Source organism: Sorex araneus, chromosome 1, assembly GCF_027595985.1.
Source record: "Sorex araneus isolate mSorAra2 chromosome 1, mSorAra2.pri, whole genome shotgun sequence".
Lineage (NCBI taxonomy): Eukaryota > Metazoa > Chordata > Mammalia > Eulipotyphla > Soricidae > Sorex > Sorex araneus.
The window spans coordinates 155557296-155584267 of record NC_073302.1 but is presented as its reverse complement, the minus strand read 5'-3'; the positions used below and the strand labels follow the sequence as shown (position 1 = coordinate 155584267).

Genomic DNA, 26972 nt, shown 5'->3' with positions numbered 1-26972 from the left:
GGGGACACACCCCCTCATCTCCCCCTGGGCACCAGCCCTGCAGCTGGCTCTGAGTCCTAGTGAAATGTCACCGGGGCATTCAGCCCTGCTGAGAGCTGTTCAGCATGAGGCCTTGGCTGGAGCCTGGAGCTGTTTCTTTTCCCACCTGAGGGAGTTGATGGGACCTTAAATTTCCTATTAAACTATTTGACTTCAGGGGCCAAGCAAGGAAATATCTGAAGGCGTCTGACTTTGCGGCTGTCTGGAATCTCACAGTGGGGTCGGGAAGCGTGGCTGGGATTTGCTTTTCCTGCTGTGTCTGTTTTAGGGTCTGGAAAGGCCAAGGCTAGACACAGTCCTGCACTCAATGGAGTCCCTGGAGCCTCGTTGTGTTAAACTGAAACTGTGTGTTAAGGTCCCCTGGAGAGACACTGCAAGTCCCTGTGCAGTGGGAGTGAGCAGGAGCGGCCGTGAGGGCCGAGCCTAGAGCACCTTCAGGGTCACGAGAAATAGGACAAACAGAGCAATAAGGTGTGGCGGGCACTGACCTGAGAGCTGGCAGGCTGTGGGCCAGCAGGAAGGCATCTGGAGGGTCATCTCAATGGCTTGCCACCATGCCCTGGGAGCACCCCAGGGTGCGGGTGCTGGTACCTCTGAGCATTCTGCACAGTGAACTGGGAGGCTGTTGGCGGAAAAAGCAGAACTTGGGGCTGGAGTGATAGCACAGAGGGTAGGGCGTTTGCCTTACATACGGATGACCCGAGTTTGATTCCCAGCATCCCGTATGGTCCCTTGAGCACTGCCAGGAGTAATTCCTGAATGCAGAGCCAAGAGTGTCCCCTGTGCATCACCGGGTGTGACCCAAAAAGCAAAAAAAAAAAAAAAACACCCAAAAAAGAAAGAAAAAAGCGGAACTTGCCTTTAAGGCTGTGGGCAGTGGTCTTTTCATGGACACGGGGTCTGGCCACCCAGTGAGTGCCCACTCCTTTCCTGTCACCTGTGACCCTCCTGATATCACACATGCATACACCTTGCAGTGCTACGCTCAAGCAAAGGGGCGGAATGAGCCAGAGTGTGCAAGAGTTGGCCTAACTTTCAGAACTGCTTAATTGTGCATGTGTGGGGAGGGGGGCAGTGATCAGGGGAGCCAGATGCCTCTCCCAGGCAGGATGGTTCAATGCCAGGGCCCAGTGGTGCTGGGGTTGGGGGCACATACAGTACCAAGTGGGTCAAAGTCTGCTTCCTGCACACACAAGGCTCTTGCACCCCACACCCAGCCGTCTCCTCAGCCCAGCATCCGCTTTTCTCATAGCTGCAGAGGGACTCCAGACACATTTCAGTTTGGCTCTTACTGTGAAGCTCAAACCAAAGCCCATCTCCCATTCTGTTTGGCCTCTGGGCATAACCACGCCGCTAAGTCATTGGATGCTGATCAAATCCGAGATCATAATAAGCTATACCAACGAGATGGGCGGGTTTGCCCTGTGGTACTGGATTCACCTGCCATTACTGGACAAGCTGTGGGCATTGACTCTGTCCCCTGGGCACGAGTCATCAGGCCCATCTGGAATTTGGAGCCCAGGTTTGCTTGGGAAGCCGATGAGGGCAAGGTCTGTGGTTCCTTTCACACTGATGGTTTCATTCTTAACCACTGGGGTTTGTCAGGAGTTCCTCCCTGGAGCCATTATGGTTTAGAAATATTTTTTTCTAACACACATTGAACTGATTGTTTTATTAAGGGCCTGTATGTGGAAGGTACTGGTATAAGTACTGGCTTTACTGTACTGAAATTTATATAGACAAACCCTCATGGAGCATAAAATCTATAGACCTGGATAATCCAAATAGTTGTATGACACATTAGGTTGAACTATATAAAGTGGTTTATTGTCGATAAAATCTGGTCTTTTGGCACTTACCAAAAAAAGTATTAAATTTTTATTTCTATTTTTGGGGGTGTTACTCCCCAAGAAAGATGGCACTCAGAGCTTACTCCTGATTGATCTCAGGAATCACCCCTGGCAGAGCTTGGTGAGACTGCATGTGGTGCTGGGGAATGAACCTAGGTCACCCATGTGTAAGACAAGCACCCTGCCCCTGTACTATCCCTCCAGCCCTTCTTTTGCATTTTGCAGTTCCTCACTGAATAATCATTGGCTTACACTATTAGTGGACTTCAGGTCACAGCCCTTATATGACCGTCAACACTACACCGTCACAGTGACCCCGGTGCAGTTCACCTGGAGCTGGAGGATGAAGTGGTGCCCTTCGAGAGGGAGGAGCAGCAACTCATGCCAGGGGCGCCTCGTGACGCTTCCCAGGGCAGTGACTAGGCCTGCGGGTTTCGTGGGGGATCCCTCTAGTAATCGGAGAAATACTAAAGGCTCCATTCAATAATGTCAGAGTCCATTACTCATCTCAATGAGTACAAATGCTCAGATGCAGAAGAGGAAGAACAGTTTACATTTTTCAAGGGTACTTGTGCGGAGTTTGCTTAATCACAGAGACAATCTAGGCAAAAAGGCAGAGACATTTAATTACCATCTCGATGGACTGCAGTGAGGCTGTTGCCTGAAATTGCGGCCCAGAGAGCCTGAGATAGGAAGATTCCTGGCATGTGGGACAAAGTGAAGAGCAAAAGACTGGGGTTTCTCCATTGGCTGCTTCATGACAATACTTGAGAGCCATAACAGGGGGTTTGCTTTGGTGGGAAGGGAGGGAGAAGAGGGGCTTGTTACTGGGGATCTTTGGGGTGGATACACTGTATTACTAATGGTATTGTCTCTGTGACTCCATACCCCACCTCCCTTTCTTGGGCCTGGCTCTTGTCATCTAACCATAACATCATGATTTATGACCTATTCATCTATGCCGGGTTTCCAGGTTGCTCAGGGGACTGGCCTTTGCCTCCCTCCCTGGCTACCTGTGCTTCACAATCCAAGATAAGCAAAGTGAAAACTAGTTTAACCCTTACGTAGCATATGAAGTCATATCCAGGGGTTCTCCCCACTCCCAATATTTTACCCTTCAAAACATGTCCTCAAAAATGATGGACCCGCCAGTGCTTCAATGGGAGGCTGTGCTGAGGCTTGAACCCTTGTCAACGCTGTTCTCTCCCCATTTCCTGTCATTCCTGCTTTGTGCACAGGTGCCCTTCCTGATGGATCCAGCCCCGTCACAGGACAGGAACCATACTATGGCGTGTTTAGAGACCTTTTACTAAGATCACACAGGGAGGAGCTCAAGTTCAAGTCTCCAAACTCTTGACTCATCCTAGCCCACCTCTTGGGCTCTGCTGGGCTCGTGCTCAGGCCTCACACTGTGAGGAGCTTTTCGTTACCTTTGATTGAACTCTGGGGTACCAAGTCATTCTCTTACGGGGGCCTTAGTGTCTTGCTCCAACCCTGACAGTGCCTCTCTGGTTTCCCTTGTACTTCCCAGCTCCCCAGGGAGAGAGAAAACATGTCAAAGCCTTCCCTTGTGAACTGACATTCTTCAATGTAAGATCTGGTTTCCCCACCCCTGAACACAGCTCTTTGCCGTCAGTGTGAACAGTGGGTGTAGTCTGGGAAACACAGGTGCTCGAGCACTTGCCGGCTCTGGCCAGCTTCCTGTCAGACACTCTCCCTGATCATCCTTCAGATTTTTGACCAGGGTTTTCTTTGTGGAGAAGTTGCTGTAGAAACTTAAGAAACCTCTTCACTGGGGGAATTTATTGAGGAGAGAGAGGGGGGGAGGGGGAGAGGGAGGGGGAGAGGGAGGAGAGGGAGGTGGGGAGAGAGGGGTAGAGGGAGAGGGAGGGAGAGGGAGGAGAGGGAGGGGGGAGAGAGGGGGGAAATGGGGGGTAGAGGGGGGGAGATGGGTAGAGAGAGGGGAGATGGGGGGGTGAGAGGGAGAGAGAGAGGAGAGAGAAAGGGAGAGGAAAGAGAGAAGACAGAGGAGAGAGAGCTACCATCTTGCAGCATCCTTTTCACCAAGAAAGTTTTATTGAGAGACCTTGGGTTGCCTGTTATTTGGTTTCAAGCTTCCATATAAGCCAGGCTGCAGAAGGCAGAGGAAGGCAAGATCCCACAATACAGACACCTGAGACTGTGCGTCTGGAAGAGGGACGCTCCTTCCCTAGCAGTGCTCAGGAGGTACCAGGAACAAAACTTTCTTATGATCCAGCCCTTTGTCTTCTCTTCCTGACCCCCGTTTTCATTTTTATAGGCATGAGGCCCAACCAAAGCGTGTGCACTGCCCCATGCCCTCCTTATACTTGGGCCTTGCCTCAGCTTGGGCCTTGAGTTGGTACGTCGAGGGCAGTCAAGTGGCAGCAGTTGCTCAGGGCCCCCAGCACAAAGGCAGTTGCAGCTGGGCATGTTCTGAAAACAACGCCCGCCTCGGTTTGTTGGTCTGTGGGCCTTAGTTTGCCAACTCATTTCACAGACCAGATAAGCATAGGACGGTCTCGGGAAAGAGTAACAAGTTCATTTGCTTTTCTAGGAGAGTTATTGGTAGGGTCGTAGCCCAGCATGTCCAAACTAGGGTAAAACTTTTCCTAACTCAGCGCTGACATTTCTTTGTGTGGGAGCAACTGTCTTAGCACTTGTTTGTTCCATGGACGTTCTCACCTGTTGTGTCTCTGCCCTGCAGGCCTGTTCCTCATCCTCGGCCTCATCCTCTACCCCGCTGGCTGGGGCTGCCAGAAGGCCGTGAGCTACTGCGGACACTATGCTTCAGCCTACAAGCCTGGAGACTGCTCCCTGGGCTGGGCCTTTTACACCGCCATCGGGGGCACAGTCCTCACCTTCATCTGTGCTGTCTTCTCTGCCCAAGCAGAAATTGCCACCTCGAGTGACAAAGTCCAGGAAGAGATCGAAGAGGGGAAAAACCTGATCTGCCTCCTTTAGTTTGGAAGAAATGGCTGCACCTCTTACTTCCTCGTGTAACCTTGTGAATCAGTCCATCCCTGGTTTCTTCGTTTGTGTCAAGTGGAAAATTAGCCTTGTTCCTACCAAAGCCACAGGACACAGCCCTGAGCCTTAACAGGACCATTGAGAGGCCACACGTCCAGCAGGGCCGCAGTGCAAAGGATGGAAGCTGGAAGAGGACAGTAAACTCTGCCACACGCCCAGTGCCAGCTCCGATGGAGGAGGAGGATTCCAGCAGCGAGAACAGCAGCTTTTCTGCACACAGGCCCTGTGAGCCAGGCCAGCAGGATGGACTTTTGCTACACGCTCACATGCTTGCAAGTCTCGATCTCTCCCGCCTCCTGCTTCACTGACTGAAGGGGTCAGCATGGATACTGGGGGCAGACTTCATGGCTGGACCCATTGGATCAGTCCCTCAAGGTGTATCAACCGATGGTCATCCCAGAATTGTGAAATTGGAGTCAAGAAAGACCTGTTGGATGAGCGTCCAAGTACAGAACCCTGCTGGGGAAAGGAAAGTCCTTCAACCTAGCCCCGGGGGTGCTTTGCTTCTTCCAGACAAGGCTCTAGGCCAGGTGTGACTCACTCAGATGGTCACTGGAAGGATCTTTCCCATTGTTTGATTACAGGAGTCAGCTGTATCCCCCACCCCTTCAGAAACAGAATGGTATTCTTTGCAGGAAAAACAAGTGAGTCGTGGGCCTTGCAATTTTCTTGTTACTGCTGCTGATCCTTGAGAGCAGGCTCAGATAACAGTGAGTTGCTGCAACAATAGTTGAGTTGCATTAAAAGCTTCGTGCTCATATGGGAAAATAGGCTAGACCAAGCCTGCGGCCCTGTTTACAAAAGGAACTGAACACCACTATTAAAAATTCAATAGCTTTTAATCGTTTCCATAAATTACCAATATTATTGATGTAGCCATCACCTCAGATTTACTTTTGAATGGTCAAAAGTAAATTTGATCATTGACAAGAAAGAAGCCAGTCTGAAAGGCCAGCTCAGTAGGACGGTGGGTAGGGTGTTTGCCTTGCACCTGGCCAACCCAGGGTAGATCCTCTGCACCCCCGTAGGGCCCTCCTCCCCAAAAGCCAATCTGAGCTTTCAGAATTTCAGATGATAGAGAAACAAACACTCCTTAGAAACTCTGAGTTCTGAGAGCACTAAAGCTATGTAGGTTCCCAGCAGTTATACTCTGCACTTTCTTCCAGTAGGTATATGTGTTACAGCCTTGTCCAGCTGAGTCCTCTTAAAGCTGTGTTAGTGTAAAACTGTGTCTAAGAGCAAAGCAACTGCTAGCGAGAGAGAGGCGGAATGAACTGTAACCGGATCCATTCTGGCCTATTTATTGGTTTACCATTCTCCTGCTGGCTCTGCACTCAGGAATTACTCCTGGCGGTGCTCGGGGGACCATATGGGATGCTGGGAATCGAACCCTGGTCAGCCGAGTGCAAGGCAAACGCCCTACCCACTGTGCTATCGCTCCAGCCCCTAGTTTACCATTCTTGGACCGAATTCAGAATATGCCATGGTAAATCCTGTGACTATTTTTGGGGAAGGGAAAAGGGATAAGCAGGGTTCCTCCAAGCATTTGCTAAAGGCCCAGGAAAAACAGGCCTCTAGCGAAAGGCCTCTCTCTGAAAGAACAGGTTCAACAGCCACTGGCTAAGTGCCTGCTCCTGACTGTATTAATATGCTTGAACAAGTAATTCTCCTGTCAATCATTAAAAACAGAAATAATCATAGGAAGATTTTTTTTTTTTTTAAAGAACCCACCTTATGACACTAATTTTACATTCTCGCTCTTACAAACAAGTCTTAGACCCAGAGGCTGCTCTGGGCACATCTTTCCCAACTCATTGCTATCTGGTTGAGGTGCTGGTGTAGACACACAGACCATCCCATTAGGGCACAAGTGTAAAACATGACCTCTCATAGCCAGAATTCACTTAACCTTTACTTTTTTTTCTTTGCATGCTACAAAGTATAAAAAGCACATACAGTGGTTTCTAGAAGGAAAAAAAAAAAACAAAAGAAGCACATAAATACAAATCCACAGACCACTAAAAACCTAAACACTGAATTAGCAGAGAAGAAATGGAATTTCTCTAGCAAAGACAGGATAAAAATGTCATCTCAGGCCTTTAACACCTTCAGCTCACCAGCCAGGCTTTGGTTGGGATGATCGGGACAGCCCAAGTCATGCTATTCCAGACCTAAATACAAACCATTTGCAAACCACTGAACATGAGAAATGCAGTAGAAATATGTTCAAAACAACTAGACAATTGTCGTCCCACACAGAATCACCTCAGTCTAAAAATCCGAGATAGCTGGATCATCACTTCTACCAGAAAAGTCTTATTTATTTTTATCTTATTTGTGCTTATGGTTTCACGATGGGCGGGTTGCCTCAATAAACTTTAAGGTGGCAGAAATAGTTGCCTTGGATTCTGTGGATTCTTTAAACCTGTGTGCTAAATCAACAATTTAATTGTGTGAGGGTTCCTGTATAGTTTCCAAACATCTGTGGTGTAATGATCTTTTTAAAACATGTATTCTGTAAAGTGCCATAGTCTTTTTTTTTATGTGTAGCATATTTTAAAAATATCTATATATATTCTACATACACAAGTCTGTGTGAAAGATGTGCAATAACAAAGGTGTATGTTTTGTATTTTGGAAACTGGACAGGGGGCAGAACAGGACGTTTCCGTTTTGGAAAAGGAGAGTTGGTTTTGCCTTCATGGCCTGATCATTAACCCGTAACAAGTTTAATGCTACACAAACCGATGTGAAGAAAAGACTGGTATGAAATTAACTCCTCCCCCTCCTCCCCCATCTAAATTAAAATCGTCATTAGGTTTATGTGAAAGCTGAAGCCAGCAAGCCAGGCCCAGCTAATGCTAGTCTTTCTTGTAAAATGTGAAGCTGCCACGTTGCCTTTTCTGTTAGTGTGTTGACTTGTAGTTGGTACATAATCACTAAGGAGCTATTTCTTAACATGTCTCGATAGACCATGTTAATGCTAGACCACTACTTCAGGGCTTTTTCCCACCTTCTTAGCCTTTCGAGTCTGACTCAGAACAGACCTCTTTGTGCAATAACATGTGGCCACTGGAAATCCCTGGCCTGCGTTTGTTCTTGGGCAGTGATGACTCCCAGGGACCAGAAAGATTAAAGGCCCCACTGGGATTTCTTCCAAGACTGTGGTGGAACCTCCTTCCAAGGTATGGGGGGAGGGAGATGTCATCAGGTGCTTCGGAGAAACTCAGCACCACTTAATATTCAATAGCCACTTGAGCCAAATATGAAATTGTATTTACCCCTGATGGACTCAACTTGAGCCTTCAAATTTGTGGTTATCCTATTATATTGTAAACTAATACATTGTCTAGCATTGATTAGGTTTCTGTGCATATGTATTTTCATGACATGCTCCCCTCTCCAGATATGAATTAAAACCAGATTTTGCAAACTGATTAAGTCTGAGTATGTTGGTTTCAGTACACTGTGTATAATTTGATCAAGAAAATAGCCACCAATCCAATCTTGTTTTAAACATTTGTATATATTGACAGGAGGAAAGAATATATTCAGCACTTTGAGCTTTTTTATTTAATAATAGCATACAAATATCTTAGCCTAAGTTTGCTTTTACTTCAAAAAAGGTTATATTACATCCTTGGAGATTCATCAACCTAATTACAGATAGGAAAGACACCCTCAAAACAAACGATCATTTTAAAGTTCTGAAATACAGAAATACTTGAAACAAAGTAAAGAAATACATATGCTGACAAAATTCATCTGAAAGAGATACTTTTCCAACAGAAATACCAAATGAAAGTGTCAATCACAGGAGTTCCACCTCAGATTTCCTGATAATGTGCATATCACTCACAGAGAAACTACTTTTTTTTAAACATACCTGACAACTGCCAGGTTACGATCAGAAACCAAAGGAAACACTAATTATACCCAAATCTTTCTCTCACACACAACACATTTCCAAACTGCGATCTGAAAAATTCTAACCAAGTTGTAGTAACAACTGAAAAAGCAACTGAAATCATTCTTCCTTTAACCTTTCTCAAAAGCGAATCCACCACAGAAAGGAGCCTGCCTTTAAAATGTGAGCAGAGGCCGAAGAATTGACGTGTGCTTCCCATTTCATCCCGGGTTTTATTTAGCAATTTTCTGTCACTGTCATTGTCACTGTCATCTGTTGCTCATCGATTTGCTCAAGCGGGCACCAGTAACGTCTCCATTGTGAGACTTGTTATTGTTTTTGGCATATTGAATACAGCATGGGTAGCTTGCCAGGCTCTGCCATGTCGGTGGGATACTCTCAGTAGCTTGCTGAGCTCTCCGAGAGGGGCAGAGGAATCGAACCCAGGTCGGCCACATGCAAGGCAAATGCCCTACCCGCTATGCTATTCCTCCAGACCTAGCAATTTTCTACCAACACATTTTCTATGACTGATCTTGCAGGAACACATTGCATTCCACTTGCTCTAGTTTTTCTTCAAGTCTGCTAACACAAAACCAGTAGACTCTCTTGGATATTTCCTTTCATTTCAACTATGTCTAATAATTGAGCACCTTTCTCTATTCTCAAGCACTAAAGGATAAGGGCATCACAGCAAACTTCTAGTCTAGTCTTCAAAGCAGAAAGCACCAGAAGACATCTATTTTAGTGCCCCTATCAGCTTAGTTATTTGGGGGCCCACCCCACGGCTGCCCTATCTTCTTCCTTGCAGTTTCCTCCTTAACCCTGAAGAGTTCTACAAGTCTAGTCTTCAAGAAATGAACTACCCATTTTGCATAGGTATAAAGGATATAGATAAAAGCATAAATGCAAAAAAGGAAGTAGTAAAACTACATGGAAGAGGAAATTAATCAAATAACATGCAGATATTAGCAGTTCTTATGCATTTTATAGCCAAACATTCTGGGGAAAAAAATCTACATTTAGGCAAATAGGCCTCATTACTGTCACTGTCACTGTCATCCTGTTGCTCATCGATTTGCTCCAGCAGGCACCAGTAACGTCTCCATTTTGAGACTTGTTGTTACTGTTTTTGGCATATCGAATACACCACGGGGAGCTTGTCAGGCTCTGCCGTGCGGGTGAGCTATTCTCGGTAGCTTACCAGGGCAGAGGAATCAAACCTGGGTCGGTAGCGTGCAAGGCAAATGCCCTACCGCTGTGCTATCGCTCTAGTCCATAGGCGTCATCAAGTGCTTATATTTGAGGAAACCAATATAATCTTATTAGTAAAAGAACAAAAGCTTGAATCTGGCAATGAAAGCAAAGACAACAGAACAAATCAGAGATGCTAGAAAGAATGGATAGCTGGTGGCTGATACAAAGTGGCAAGTGGGAGAGAAAATCATCCAGAAGGCTAGTAAGGTAGATAGTTTGGACTCTCGGTGTAAAATAATATTTGATCAGGGTTCTAAGAGGGAATATGGTGAAAGTTAAGACACCAATGGAGAAATCCTGTGGTCAGTGGGAACTTACTATGGAGAGATCGGAAGGGTGGACAACTCAAATGGGGAGGCACTGAGTTTCATTATTGCACCTTTCCATGAGCAAGCACTGTGTTAAATATTTCACAGAATTCATTTCTTCTTCAAAACCCTGTTAATAAAAGCAATTATCATTTTCCTTGGAGAAAGTGAGGGTACTGGGACTACACCCAGCAGTGCTCAGGGTTTATGACTGGTTCTATGCTCTAGAATCACTTCTGGCTATGCCCAGGGAGTGTATGGGGTTCTGGCGATAGAACCTAGTTTGGCCACATGCAACACAAGTACCTCTCGAACAGTACTATCTCTCTAGTCTAATTATCCTCGTTTTATAGGTAAGTTAAACATGCTACTCGACTGACATTAAGTACTTTAACCAATGTTAAAAAGCTAGAATCAAAGTCAGCCCTAATGTACCTTATTTTTTAGGGGGAGGGTGTTACACCTGGTGATGCTCAGGGCTGACTCCTGGATCTGCACAAAGGGATCACTCCTGGAGGTGCCCAGCAACCATATGGGATTCTGTGGCTTGAACCTGGGTCAGCTGCATGAAAGGCAAACACCCTACCCACTGTACTATCGCTCCATCCCCTGTACTGTCTCTTTTGACCTAAAATTCTAGCACAGAGTGAAGTGAATGCCAATACAAGCCCCTGGGAATACTGACATCTGCACATCCTAAACTTTAGGTAACTTCTAAATATAATTCTAATTGAAAAACCCCAAAGCCCAAGAGGACAAGTCATAAAAACATTCTTTCTCCCCTTTCTTCCCTTCTTACCTGGTACTTACCCATATTTATTTTTATTTTTATTTTTATTGAATCACCATGATATATTTACCCATGTTTTAAAGATGATTCCATATGTCCCTGTTTGTGTTATACTAAAAAACAGACACTGGAGATTCATTAGGGAAATTCAGCAGCAGTAAAACAAACTGCAGTTTGATAGTTTATTTTCTTGGTATAATCCCTTATCTCGGGTAAGCCACTATTTTGACCAACTCATTCTTACCTTCAGATTTTTTTGTTTTTTGTTTTTTGGCTTTTAGGGTCATACCTGGTGATGCTCAGGGGCTATTCCTGGCTCTGGACTCCGGAATTACTCCTGGCAGTGCTCTGGGGACCTTATTGAATGCCGGGGATAGAACCCAGGTCAGCCACGTGCAATGCAAACACTCTCTCCGATGTACTATCACTCCGGCCCCTCTTCACAGTTAACCTAGAACAGGATCAGTCCTCAAGTAAAGTTCCTCTTAAACCCCTAAGTGCATGCGCCATGGGTTCAGTAGCTCAGGTCTGGAGAGCTGGCTGCAGGAATGTGCCTGCATGCTTCCGAGCAAGGTCTGGACTGGACACTTCAAGAACAGGCTACACCCATTTTTTCCCTTGATTATTAATTTTCCCCCAATAATGCCTGGAGAAATAGCACAGCGGGTAGGGTATTTGCCTTGCACGCGGCCAACCCGGTTTTGATTCCCAGCATCCCATACGGTCCCCCGAGCGCCAGGAATAATTCCTGAGCACAAAGTCAGGAGGTAACCCCCGTGCATCTCTGTGTGTGATCCTCTCGGAGAGCCCAGCAAGCTACCAAGAGTATCCTACCCGCACAGCAGAGCCTGGCAAGCTACCCATGGTATACTCGATATGCCAAAAACAGTTAACAATGACGGTCCTCATTCCCCTCATCTTTAAAGAGCCCCCAACATGCCATCGGGCTACACTAGCACGCGATGGGGACAAATGAAGACATTACTGGCACCCACTAGAGCAAATCGATGAACAATGGGATGACAGTGATACAGTGAATTTGTTACCCCTAAAGGGTGGACATAGACTCTAGGAAACATGGATAGAAAGGAGACACAACTAAGGCTGGGCAGCAGGCAGTGGGGACAGAAGCAACTTCAGACTTGGTATGAGTCAGACTGCTTCAGCAGCCCCTTGGGGCCTTCACCACCATCCACTGATGGCTGGTCTCACTTTCTAGTGCTCTGCCAGAATGGCAAATAACAGAAACTCTCTAATACATTTGATGTGCGGGTTGTGATGTAGGTACAGCATTGAGCAGGCAAGAGAATCTTCCATCTATACAGATTATTACTTGAGTTTATCATATATACCCAAGGACAGTAGAGACTAGGGCCAAGAATACTGCTCATAGTTGGAAGCCTGTCTCCTGAGCTGGGGGAGCAGGCAACTGGAATAGAGAAGGAGTCACTAAGTCGATGGTGGTTGGAGGGATCGATCGGGATGGGAAATGTGTGCTGAAAGTAGATAAAGGACCAAACGTCATAGCCTCTCAGCATTCATATTACAAACCATAATGCCCAGAAGTAGAGAGTATGGGGGAAAGTGTCTGCCATAGAAGCAGGGGGAGAAGTGGGATGGGGATATTGGTGGTGGAAAATGTGCACTGGTGGAGGGATGGGTATTCAATCATCATATGACTGTAACTCAAATATGAAAGCTTTGTGTTGCTCACAGTGATTCAATTGAAAAAAAAGTAAAAAAAAATAAGTTTATCATATAAATTAAGACTTGTTCTAAACAGAGTGAGGAATGATATAACTTGTCAAAACCAACCTCATTTTGACGTAAAGAGGTCCTGTGGGTTGGCAGAGCTGGCCATTTTTTTCCCCATACTGTTATATTTAGCAGGGCTGGAGAGATAATACAGGGGTAAGGCACTTGCCCTGCACATATTAAACCCTGGTTCGGTTCCCAGTGCCACATTTCTGGTCCCTTGAGTACTGGAGAGCACTGTAGCACTGCTGACTTGTTGTTCATCAATTTGCTCAAGTGGGCACCAGTAACGTCTCCATTGTGAGACTTGTTACTGTTTTGGGCATATCGAATACGCCACAGGTACGGCTGAAAAACAAACAAGAATTTAGCAAAATTGTCTTCAACTTAATGCTGTGAGGAAGCAGATTTCTCTGTGAACACAGGGCACATAAGACACTCTTTAGCAAAACTAAAATTAAACAAGGGTTGCTGTGCTGACCCATTTGCTGTGGAAAAACAGAATTTTTTTTTTTTTTTTTTTTTTTTTTTTTTTGCTTTTTGGGTCACACCTGGCGATGCACAGGATTACTACTGGCTCTGTACTCAGGAATCACCTCTGGCGGTGCTCAGGGGACCATATGGGATGCTGGGAATCGAACCCGGGTCGACCGTGTGCAAGGCAAATGCCCTACCCGCTGAGCTATTGCTCCAGCCCCAGAAACCAGGATTTTTAAGAGAAAAAAAAACCTCTTGAAAATCTGTCAAAACTTATTGATAGTAAAGGCATTTTAGAAAGGGAATATCCAACGTTGGTAGAATGAATAGAGACCAACTGTACAAAGCTGATGGACTCAAATTAGCACAGTTCTCTGGGAAACAATTTGGTAATATACATCAAAGGGCTCTAAGAAATATGCACTGCCTTTGATGTTTGCCCTAAGGAAAGAATGAGTCGGGTCCCCAAATCTGGCAACAATACCTTCCCTGATAAATTGTAACACTGAGAGGGCTCCAAGGGTGGAACACACGCTCTGCATGCAGGAGCCCCGGATCCGTCTGAGCACGGCATGGTCCCTAAGCTCTGCTGGGAATCACTCCTGAGCACTGTGCCAGCATTAGCTGTTGGGCATGACCCAAAAATACAACCAAACTATTTTTTTAATTCTAACACTGACAATCAGAACCGAAAGGAATAAAAGGACTTATATGGTACATATAAATTTAACATATAGCTATTATAGAATATTTAGAAACATGGAAAGTTCAAGATATTGATAAAGTTGAAAAGATTCAAAACTACCGAATTAAACTTTCAGTTGCAAGTAACAGAAAACTAAACTAGGGTAGAGAAGAATACCATCAAGATAATAAGATGAAGTATGGGCGGTGGCCAGGTCCCAGACAGTAATGGAGATACTAAGACTTTTGCATATCACTCATCTACTTCTCTTTGCATCTCTACTTTATTCCCGGCAGCTTCCTTGTGACTCCCTCCTCAGAGCTCCTCCGTCATGCAGACTGATGCAGATAACCTATGGCTTCTCTGAAACAGCAGCAGTTCTGGGAAATTAATATTCAGAATTAAAACATGATGAGCCAAGCACAAGTTGTCATCTTCTTTTTTTTTTTTTTTGCTCTTTGGGTCCCATCTGGCAATGCACAGGGGTTACTCCTGGCTCTGGCGGTGCTCAGGGAACCATATCAGATGCTGGGAATCGAACTCGGGTTGGCTGCATGCAAGGCAAACGCCCTACCTACTGTACTATTGCTCCAGCTCCAAGCACAAGTCTTGCAAGATGAGATGACAACTAGTAAGTACTATTGTAGTCCTCAGAGTCCTAAGAAACGGGGTGGTGAGGCGGATAAATAATCCTGCAGGATACCTTCCAAGGTTGTGAGTGGAAAATCTTATTTTCCAATTTTAGAAGAGTTGTCTTCCCAAAAAAGGTGTCCTGAAGATATTGATCTACGTTTAATAGGAAGATACAAACCACATTTTAGGGTATAAACTTACTGGTATCAATTTAAGCAATTACCTTTTGCTGACATCTTCCTGTAATGTATACTAAAGTGTGTATTAACTTTATAAACTGAAAGTTAACTAAGGGCTGGGGAGATAGGGCTCAAGTGCACACCTTGCAGGTACCCTGAGTCTAATCCCCAGCACCGCAGTCTCTCCAGCCTCACTCGCCCCCACCCCAAGGGCCGGGGGCAGCATCAGCATCACAAATTGCAGCACTGAACGTCCTGGCCTATAGTGGAGGCAAGTATTGTCAGGTTTAGTCTCCAGGGAGGTACCCCGACTTCTACCCCCCAAAAAAGCTACTTGAAGAAAATAAACTGTTGGGTCGTTATATAATGTTAAGTGACGTTAAAAGAAGCTTCAGACAATTCACAATGTGGGCTGGGGAGATGGTGCAAAGGGCTGGAACTCAAGCTCTTTGCTTGCCAGATTCTCAGGTGAGATCCCAGGCATTGCAGGTCTCATGAGCACCACCAGGTGGTGCCCCCACCCCAATTCACACTGCTCACATCCTTTGACTATAGGAAAGTGGTATCACTGTCTCTGTAGCACTGTCATCTCATTGCTCATCAATTTGCTAGATAGATGTGGGCACCAGTAATGTCTCCATTGTGAGACTTGTTACTGTTTTTGGCATATCGAATACTCCACGAGTAGCTTGCCAGGCTTTGCCATGCAGGCGGGATACTCTGTAGCTTGCCGGGCTCTCAGAGAGGGACGGAGGAATCAAACCCCGGTCAGCCATGTGCAAGGCAAACGCCCTACCTGCAGTGAAAGTGATACACATAGAAAATTAGGGAATATTACAACTGATATCCCTGGATAAGAGAATTAATGATTATTTTTCATTGTCTCATTTCTTATTTCCCCATTGTAACACAATATATTGTTTTCATATGGAAAAATGTTTGGGGCATGCATTTTGTTCACTGAACTTAGTTTTTAATATAGGAAACCTGAATGTTCAAGACACCACTGTGATCACCAGATACTAAGACTGGCACTTTGGGGGCCAGAGTGATAGCACTTCGGGTAGGGCGTTTGCTTTCTTGGCCGACCGGGTTCAATCCCCGGCATCCTGTATGGTCCACCTGTGCACTGCCAGGAGTAATTTCTGAGTGAAGAGCCAGGAGTAATGCCGGAGCAAAACCAGGTGTGACCCCAAAATAAATAAACAAATAAAACCAAGACTGGCACTTTCCTTCCTAGTCCCCAAGTATTTACATACTACTAAACACTACTAAAACTACCAACAGTAACAATTATTCACAATTTTATCTTGAAAGCACTGAAGTTTTAAAAGTTAAAGGATTTTAATGGTATGATTTAACAAACAAACCTTTCTAAACAGAAATATTCAGAATTGTAATATTCATATCTTACGTAAGCATATGAAATATTACTAAGCATAGGGGACTATTTCTTGTCCCTCTTAAAGAAGAAATAAAATAATAGGTTCTAACTGTAGAAGACTTTCAGCTGCACCATTAGCCACACTACGCCCACACCCATGAGCTGAAAAGCAAATGAAAATTTGTATTACCATAAAATTTAACACCCATTGTACTGTTCCACATTGGTTCCCATATCCTTGGTGATTAAACAGTGTAAACAGTGCTAATAAAAATTCCACAGGTTGAAAGCTTTATCTTACCCAAACCACAAAGCTGTAGAGATAAGACCCAGAGGAAGGGTAAGAACACACAAGCAGTGAATGCCAGCCAGTATTCCTTGAATCTTTACAGTAACAACTGCATTTATCCAGGATAGATACAATGCCTAGTTAGGAAATTTCTATGTTATCAAGGATCTATCAAGAACAAATAAAAAGCCTCCTGTTTTGTAAATGGTCCTTAAAATTCTAGTAGAAATCCTCCATGTTCCTTTCCTTTTTTTTTTTTTCCCCCGATTTTTGGGTCACACCCGGCAATGCAGAGGGGTTACTTCTGGCTCATGCACTCAGGTATCACTGCTGGCAGTGCTCGGGGGACCATATGGGATGCTAGGAATTGAACCTGGGTGGGCTGTGTGCAAGGCAAACACCCTACCCACTGTGCTATAGCTCCAGCCCCAATCCTCCATTTTCTTAATATTTATAACAACTCCAATGTTTTTAAATATAGTATTCTGCTCTAAGTAAATTTATACCGTGGCACCTAAAAATTAATGAAGGTAACTTCATTTTAATCAGATTTACTTATTATCTCTCTGGGTAATCACATAGAATCAACAAACTCATCTGAATTTTTTTTTGTTTTTTTGGGTCACACCCGGCGATGCACAGGGGTTACTCCTGGCCCTGCACTCAGGAATTACTCCTCAGGAACTGCTCAGGGGACCACATGGGGATGCTGAGAATCGAACCTGGGTCAGCTGCATGCAAGGCAAATGCCCTACCTGCTGTGCAATCACTCCAGCCCCCCATCTAAATATTTTTAAGTAAAAAACAGGAGGGGTGAGCATAGCGTGTCAGGCGCTTGCCTTGCACACAGCTGATCCAAGTTTGATCCTCGGCACCACACAGTCCCCTGAACAACTTTTTTAGATAATACCATGAACACCATTTTAGATTAAATTTTTAAATTTTCAGGTAACCTAGAGAAAATTTCCAATTATTCACAAATAGGCACTTTCATCAGGACATTAAAAAAAAAAAAGGCATTAGACAGTGGAATAAGAGAAGAGAATACAAGTTCAATCAAATCAATGTAATACTAGTACAGAGGCATCCATCCTACTAACCCTGAAGGAAAACTGAGCCACAAAATAGGCTTTTCATTTTAAATCTAATTGCCAGTATGTGGTTTTGAAGCGGAAAGTGATCAAAATACTTAAATGAGTCAACTTCATGTTTTATGTACAGAGGCTAAAGCAATAGAAAACCTGTTACAAAATCAGCACATAAGTCACCTTATATATTTTAGTGCATGACAGAATTATCATATTTTTTAAGAAACGAATGTGGCATCACAGAGATGGTACAGCCAGTAGGGAGCTTGCCATGCATGCAGCTGATGACACCCCATATGGTCTAAAGCTCTTTGTGAGCACCACTGGGCACGGCCCCAAAAAATAAAAGCCAAATGTAGATCTTCTATACACATTAATCCTTTCACTTTTGTTCCTAACATGTTCATGTTTAAAATAATACAAATAAACATCCAGTAAACAGTATTTTATTTATGACACTCTGTGTTAATACAATAAATATACAAAACTTCCAAAGCACTGAAAACATGCAACATTCGAGGGACGAATGGAGGGCATTTCTATGGACCAGGACAGTCACCAGGATGGCAGCGCAGCATCACTCACTGACAAAATGTACAGCTTCCCTAGATAAATAATCTAAGTCCCAAATTACAAATCACTAAGCAATGATTTTCCAGTGTCAAAGTTTAATCTGAAATAAAATATCCACAATTTCATATTGTAAACTGAAAACTGAATGATAAGAATACTTACAAGGTAAGGACCTTCCCGGGACTATGATAGTGGGTAATTTTAGTATTAAATATAGAAAAAAAATTAATGTCTTACTGAGTGGAAATATGACAATTACTGATTACCGTTGAGAGGGAATTTAAAATCCCTATAACTGATCAAACTATAAGCCCTGTAATCTTTGTAATGCACATTTGCTTTTAAAAAACATCATTTTCACTCTTAAGCTTGAATTAACCCAAATAACTGGATTAAAACCACCTTTTCCCCACCCATACAGAAAGAGTATAATTGGTGGTAATTATTCCTTACTATTTAACACTGCTACTTGTGGGAATTTCCATATAGTAAAAGATTCTTTTTCTGGAGGAAAGCATCTCGGTAATATTCAGTTGTTTTATTTTTTATTTATAGCTTAGAGAAAAAAGAAAAATAGACTTGAAATATAAATTAATGGTAGATATATCAGTGCTCTTGTATTTTGTGACTAGTGTTTTAGACATTTATAAAATCCACAATAAAGCACACAGATGAAAGATTTTCAATAAAATTATACAACTAACTTGGTTGAAAAAGTAGGTGATAGATATCAATGATTGGAAATAATCATAAAAACATTCTGAGTTCTATTATCTTCAGAATGAAAGAAAAAATCTCAAGTACATTATTTCAACAAAGTCCCAAATTAAATGCATCCGTCATCTGGCTGGTTTTGCATTACCTAGTGTATCACACAAAGCTTCTTGCATAAATAATGAGAAATCACAGTCCCACCTCCCAGCCTGAAATTCTTCTAACCTCCAGATTCAAGATGAATGGAAGTGATTTTTTTTTTTTTTTTTTTGCTTTTTTGGGTCACACCCGGCAATGCACTGGGGTTACTCCTGGCTCTGCCCTCAGGAATTACTCCTGGCGGTGCTCAGGGGACCATATGGGATGCTGGGACTCGAACCTGGGTTGGCCGCGTGCAAGGCAACGCCCTACCCACTGTGCTATCACTCCAGTCCCGATGAATGGAAGCGATTTAACCATTTGTGTCCATCTGATTTTCTGAAACGATCTGGAAATTTCGATATGACCCAACCCCTACACTAACTAAAAATGAAATCACATCAATCATCTTTTATCATTATGCAATCTTTAGCTAATGACTTACAAAACAGAAAATTTTATAAGTGTCTTTAAATAATCAGTATTAAAAATGTTTCAAACTCTCTGAACTTCCATACTTGCACAGTAACAATTTTGAGGTGATTCTACTCATGTTAACATATCCAACTGAATTTGTATTTTCTTTTTTGGTGCAAGTTAATGTTTTATTTTTCCACTGCTGAAAAAATGTTAATTATTCAGTCTGTCTCAAAAATAGACTGAGGTGTGTTAAGGATTCAAGTACATGTAGAAAGCCAAGGTCTTTATTTTTAATGCCACTAGAGATGAGAAACCAAAAGATAAATCTCTTAAATACTGTATGTTCTTTTTGGACAAATAATTAGGCTAGACTTAATACCTGTTAAAAATTACATACACATCCAAAAAGAGCTGCCAAACACAATCTCAGTTCAATGAAAAAGAGTAGCCACAAGAATACCAAAGTATCCATACAGTAATATTTTTACTATGATATGAATACTGAAAAAATTTTTTAAAAAGGTATTATCACTACATTCTATTCCATCAATTAACTACCTTTTCTTTTGGATAATGCACTGCATATACTATAATCTCATATTGCATCTCAATAAGTTTTTTAGTTAGATGAAACTATTAAGAGAAAATCATTTCTGTAGTCCTATAAACAACTTCTCAACCCTACAACAAGCAGTGCAGAACCCAAAATGCTAATTTTAGTTTAAGAAACATGGTACCCATGCAAGATCAGAGACTGATATCAAAATATCAACTATTCTAAAAAGAAAAAAAAAGGAAAGGAAAGGAAAATAAAATAAAATTTATATTATCTACTATGAAATGCACACAGGCTCTTCAATGGTGACTGAACTGCTGAAAGCAAGCGGATGTAAAAATCTACAAGTCTCTGGCAGCCTATTTCTTTCAATATAAATATGAAAGAGAAATGAAGCTTCACTTTACTTCTTCAATGTGTAATCTGTGAAGTCTAAGATTCTGGAATGACCGCAACTAGTACTAAAAGCATCGTAGTAGGTATCATTCAGTGTGTCACCACTGAAATAATTTGATGAGCATTCATCCCCCAAAAAATATGGAGAATATTCAGCATGTAATTCTGTTTCCAGGAGGGGCACTGAAAAGTCAGGAAACTTAGGTAAATAATGAGACAAGGAAGTTTTTCTGGTTTTAGCCCATGCACAAGTGAATAGGAAATATACATGCTGTGTGTGTGTTGAACATAAAAATATTTATAGAATACAGTAACTGGAGAAAAAATTACAGTCAAAAGTTAACAGTGTTTCGTCTGCCGATTCTCTAAATCTGGTTCCCCTTGAAAGCATTCTGAGCCGCACTAGTAGCTGCAGTTGAAGCTGCATTTGCAGCTGCAGTCTGGACAGTTTTGTTGGACATCACACCTGTTGCAAACTCCTGTTGGGCCTTCTCAAAACTAGCACCTGTTGTGCGATATAGTCCATGTACCTGTAGAGCCACAAAAAAAGAAAAAAAGAAGAAGAGGTGTAAGTAGCAATCAAACTGCTCATTTTCAGTGAGTCTTTAATTACTTAAAGTACATCGCTGCTCAAAGACAGGTGACAAGATTCTAGGCATGATTCCTGAGATGGAGAACCCAGCGACCACAGTGGCATGTGATACTGTATTTAAATATTTTAGTACAGGGCTTTCCTTTTTATCCTCAGTGCAGGAGAGATTAAATCATGCCAATACTAAAACAAACAATTTAAATATTTCTTAACTACAAAAGCTGTTTTCCTCTGTACTAACTGGTTATTTGGATAATACAGCATTATAGGAGAATGGTTTACATATAAAGAGACCATCTGCTTAAATGCTTGAATGACTTAAATTTACTACCTTAAACAATTAAAAAGAATACTGTCATGCTCACTTCTATGTTGACTACATATTTACCACTGACCTTTTTATAGTCCCATAGTATCACTTCAAGTACCAAGCACTAATTTTGTAATTAAAATACTTCACTATCTACTCTTTATGTTGTTTAAGTTGTGTACTGTCAACTCGAAGAGGATTTACAAAGAAACACTCTGGGATTTGTCTGTCTATACATATTCATTACTCAAATCTTGAAATTTTCATGATGTATTAGCTTTGAAGATGCATGAACTATGAAGTTCATCAATACATAACATCAGCTGCTCAATTTAATACACAGTTGAGAAAAGAAATACTAACAAAGTAAATCAGAACAAACATGTATTATATGTCTGCAAGCTCCTGAGTGAAAGGCAGAGACGAAGAAGTGAACTTGTAACTAGACTTCATTGTGATTAGGTCCACATTCACATCCCGACTGATCACCATCAAAGCAGGTCTGGGCAGATCTGGGGATGATCTAAGCCAGTCTAAGTTCACCAAGTCAGTCCTCAAGGAACTAGAAATTGTGGCATAAATGTGGAGAGAAAAGGATAACAGAATGAGTAAGACTCTCAAGTTTGAACACTTGAGTAACTGGGAAGTCATTTCAAGAAGAGGCAGAGTTTAAATGACTTAATTTTACTAAGAGAAAGCAGAAGGCTGGTTTAATATGGGAAGGGAGGTGGCTCTAACCATCCATTCATTCCACAAATGGTTCTGAATAATTATACTCCAGTCAGGCAGATAACTGTGGAGAGATATGGACCTGAAAACCACTGGTGCATAAATGGTAGCAGAAGCCCTGATATAAACAGACCATGGGAAATACAGTACGTAAAAAGGGCAGAGTCAAGACAGGGGACTATTAAGACATCAAATAAGGGGCACCCACTGTGAATGATTAGGAGAGGAATAGGAAAAATTAGAAAGTTATAGAATGGGTACATCAATAAATAAAAAAGCCTTCCAATACATTCTTTAAAATGCCTAGATAGCCCTAAGTTCTTAAGACAAAATGGTGATAGCAAACACTGTATTACCATGGACCAAAGTGCAAATGCTCAGGAAAAGACACCAACAAATCGCATAGACCAATAAACCCTTGAATTCTTTATTCCACTATATTAAGTATGAGAGCGCTATTTTTATTCCCTTTAATAAACTAAATTGGCTATGAAAATTTAAAGATCAAGATAAATTACTATGCCGTATTTTCAAGAAATGTATGTACTCAATGAGAAACATTTCCTAGAAACTGAACAAACTTCTCAGTAGGTCTGCTCACTGTGCAAATTATTAACCAGCTCACTGGTCTTCCCATTTCCCCGTAAGTTTGTGGGTATATAATAAACAAACACTGCTCTCATACGCTCTGTCACTTCTGCATCAAGTTTTATATTTAAGGGCTTCATCGTTTATTTAAAATGTAGTTCACAACCCCACAGAACAGGGTAGTGAAGGTACAAACAGCACACAACAGCTCAAGTCTTCATAGACCCAGAGAGCCACCTAGAGGAAGAGACTACAAGTGTGTTCCATACACAATGCCCTGGAGAGAGAGCAACTGTTCCTTTTAGTACTCCAGAAAGATGGCTGGCTAAATAGAAGAATGACATCTCAGAAACCTCACTTCCCTCCTACATTTGAGTACTATAATATTACTATAATATTCCTTTTAATATTTGAAACACTTCAGAGGGGGCGGGCTGGGAGCTGGGGACACACCCAGCAGTGCACAGGGGCTACTTTTTGCCTCTGTTCCAGGGCTCACTCCCATCAGTGCTTTCAGGACCTTCTGAAACCACAGACCAGACTAGGGTCAGCAGCACGCAAGGCAAGCACCGAAATTCATATACTGTATTCTCTGAATCTTGAGCAAAGTTTTAAGATAAAATAGGATAATTAAAAATAGGATATTAAAAAATACTTGCTGTATTATTTTCTTATAAGACTCCACACCAGACTGTTTTCACTCGGGCCACACCGGGAGGTGGGGTGGGTGAGAACCCTCCCCACCCCAAGGGACCCAACCCTGGCAGCCAACCTCCACTACCCAACCGCCGCCACACTCCAGGCCGCTTTCTGGACCATGCGGCCGAGACATATTATAAGACACTTTCTACCCATTTTCCATAATTACCACCCCATATTTAATGGAGTTCAGACAGTAGGCAACAAATCATAGAGTTATATATATATTTAAAATAATAGAGAGAGTGATATACACACCTCTCGGAGCCCAGCAAGCTACGGAGAGTATCCCGCCCACACAGGCAGTGCCTGGCAAGCTACCTGTGGCGTATTCAATATGTCAAAAAACAGTAATGATAGGTCTCATTCCCTTGACCCTGAAAGAGCCTCCAATCATTGGAAAAGATGAGTACGGAGAGGTTACTAAAATCTCTGGACTGGGAGGAATAGAGAGGATACTGGTGCCCACTCGAGTAAACAGACGAACAACGGATGACATTGATACAGTGATTATTTTCTTATGAGAATTATACTAACCTAAATATTCATGTCTAGGAGTATCACAAAAAGGACACTTGATTTTCTTTCTACCAATTCCATTAATTCCTACGTGATTGGTCCACTTCACAACTCAGGTTTACTTCCCATAAAATGAGTATTTCTTGTTCAGCCTTAAATTAGGTGAACATGTTATACTAATGAAACTAATTTTTGGCTATCTGAGTGTGTCTCTGCCAAAACACACACGCAGCTCTATAAGGCAATCCTGCCTCTGAAGGCACTGCCACAAGTATTTCGGTGTGTATGGTAGGATACAAGACACAAAGATTTGTACACTGTGGGAATCAAAGAACCGTTGTACAATGTGGAAAAAGTGAAGGCTTGTACATTGCTAGCAAGATGTAAAACACTGCTGCAGATCAAAAAATAGTTTGGTGGTTCCTTGAAGACTAAACATAGAACTGTCATGTGATCACTGAGCAATTCAACTTCTAGGTGATGTCTCAAATAACAGGAAAACAGACACTAAATCACTAATCATGGACACATAATTCACAATAGTAGAAACTATCAACAGATTAAAAACACAATGTGCATAGACATATTGTGGAATACCAGTGAGCTATAAAAGTAACAGGCAAAACACCATTGAATTATTCACATTAAATGAGTGAGCTATTTTAAATGATTTTATCTTAATAGAGCAATTAGCAATATACAATAAAATTCTGATGTTTCATTATCAGATGGGTTAGTCTTGAAAACATTATGCTAGGTAAAATAAGTTAGACATAAATATTCTTATCCAATTTATACAAAATATTTACAGTAAGTGAAGTCATTGAAACAAGAAGTTAATTAGGGTTACCAGCAGCTGGGCATGAGGAAAAGGAAGAATTGCTATGTAATGACTGTAGCGTTTCTGTTGGAATGGTAAGAAGTTTTGGAAAGAGACAGCATGGTGATTGTTATTAATATGACTGAACTGTAAAGCAAAATTATTTATATATTTGCAAGTTTTTAACATATAATGTAACATGTACAACACCATTAAATGTTGTACTTTTAACTGTTCACATTAAATGGATGAGATATTACATACGATTTTCATCTTTATTAATAATATAAGGATGATTCAAGTGCAGATATCACATGTAGACCATTATCAACAGATCTACTAAACGTGAAAGTATATATAAGTAAAAATAATTCACAATAATTTCATTATGTACTAGCTTTGGAATCTACTAAAGTAGCCAGGAAAGTGTAACAAAATAAAAGCTGGCAATAATTTTTAAAAAGTGAACATACTAAAGATATCAAATAAAAACAAGCTATAAACAATATGCTCAGAGTGTGAATTTACTAAGGATTTAAACATTTTGGTACCTACTCTGTTCTCCCCGACTGAAAAGCAAAGGCAGGTGGGCAACCATTTTAATAGGCAATGTGTGCCTACTGGTCAGAATCAAGAAAAACTAGTATTGGAGCACAGGAGATGTAACTCCGAAACAGAGCATTCATTATGCATCACACTCTCTGTCTCTGTCTCTTTCTCTCTCCCCACCCCACCGCCCCTGGAGGATTTATTCTCACCCTTTTCTTCAAAGGACTAGCACTTACTTCACTGTCACTGTTTGGGGTTAGAGAAAGAACTCAATAGCCTGATCACAGGCAAAGCATCCTTGGTATGCAGGAGGTCTGGGTTCCATACTGGTACAAAGGTTCCCCACAAGCACCACCGAGAGTAACTCCTCAGCACCACAAGGTGAAGGAAGCTCCCCCCTAAAACGTTCAGGACTAGAGGGTTAGGTGTTTCTGAAAGAGATGGGTTTAGGACAGTGACAAGGAAAGGCAAGTCTACATCAGACCAAAGGAACAACATTACAGTAACATTATCATCTTTTGGTCCTAGATTCAAAATAAAGTAAAAGGGGACAAATACGCTTTCAAAGAGAGTAAGCTGTTTTTACATCTTCAAAGAGCATTTAGTCTAAAGCACCAACTTAACTGATAAATGTGACTCAATTGACATGAATCTGGATCATATACCAAAATTCTACACTCAACACAAAATCAAAGTATTTGTAGAATAAATATTTTGGGGAAAAAAGACTCCTGGCCCCAGGACCCAGGAAGCAGCGCCAGTGAGCAGGAGTGCAGCGAAGGCCCTGTGCTGCCCCAGCGTCCCACCCCTAAGTGAAAGATTTGGGTGTCTAAAGAATAAAAATAAATAAATACTTCTAAGTACTCTGAAAATTTATTTTCTAAAGTAAAATAATTTAAAAAAATTATTTTGAAATGCAAAATTCACAATGAACAATTATTTTTCTAGATGGATATTGGAGTCTATGAGCAATTTTTAAATTCCCGAAAAATATTTCAAAATTAGGCTCCCAGAGTAATATACTTATGATTATCCTTTCTATTGTCATTCTAGTTTGTTTAACAATTGAAAGGAAATTTCTGAATCCCTCTGTTAAAAGTCTGTGACTCAATAATTATCTGACTCATTTATAATACCTTCCCATTAACCTAAAATCATTAGTTTATTGTAGAAAGACTTTGAAGAACTTTAAGACTTTAAAGACTTTAAAGTATTTACTTCCAGGAAACAGTTGAAGAGAATATTCAAGAAACCTATTTGTGAAAACAAAGAACCCATTATCTGTGAAGAAGTACAAGAAAGATCATCCTAGCTTGTCAATTAACAGAATTTATCTATCAACTTATATAAAGGAAAAGCAAATATACTACCATAATGCTTATATTGGGCACTTGAAACACCAGCAATTATCTACTTCCAATTATTCAAAACTGTGGAAGGCCAATAAAAAGTCTTATTTACTTCAAATATATATGTATACGTTCCTCCCCCCCCCCCCCCAGAGCACTGTAGCTACGGCTGGTGATACAGTTTAAGTAAAACAACTCTAGAGCCCAGTGTGCACAGAAAACACTGAGGGCATTAACTATCTGTGAAGAGCCTGACCCCTTGTGGTTCTAAACTGCAGCTACAAACTCTTATTAAAGAATTACTTAAAGACAAAACCAGTTTTTGAGAAGT

The 26972-nt window shown here is 42.0% G+C and overlaps 2 protein-coding genes across 4 annotated transcripts in view; one reads left to right on the top strand and one right to left on the bottom strand.

Annotated features, from left to right (window-relative positions):
* Window positions 1-6655, top strand: part of LHFPL2 (LHFPL tetraspan subfamily member 2) — a 161109-nt gene extending 154454 nt beyond the window's left edge. For all 3 annotated transcript variants that reach the window (XM_055134312.1, XM_055134457.1, XM_055134380.1), the window contains one exon: window positions 4615-6655. In XM_055134312.1, coding sequence (XP_054990287.1) covers window positions 4615-4871 — 257 coding nt within the window. In that variant the 3' untranslated portion in view covers window positions 4872-6655. The remainder of the gene's footprint in view (window positions 1-4614) is intronic.
* Window positions 6656-18119: 11464 nt separating this feature from the next.
* Window positions 18120-26972, bottom strand: part of SCAMP1 (secretory carrier membrane protein 1) — a 96041-nt gene continuing 87188 nt past the window's right edge. The window contains exon 9 of the mRNA XM_004613142.2: window positions 18120-21016. Within this exon, the coding sequence (XP_004613199.1) occupies window positions 20852-21016 (165 nt within the window). The 3' untranslated portion in view covers window positions 18120-20851. The remainder of the gene's footprint in view (window positions 21017-26972) is intronic.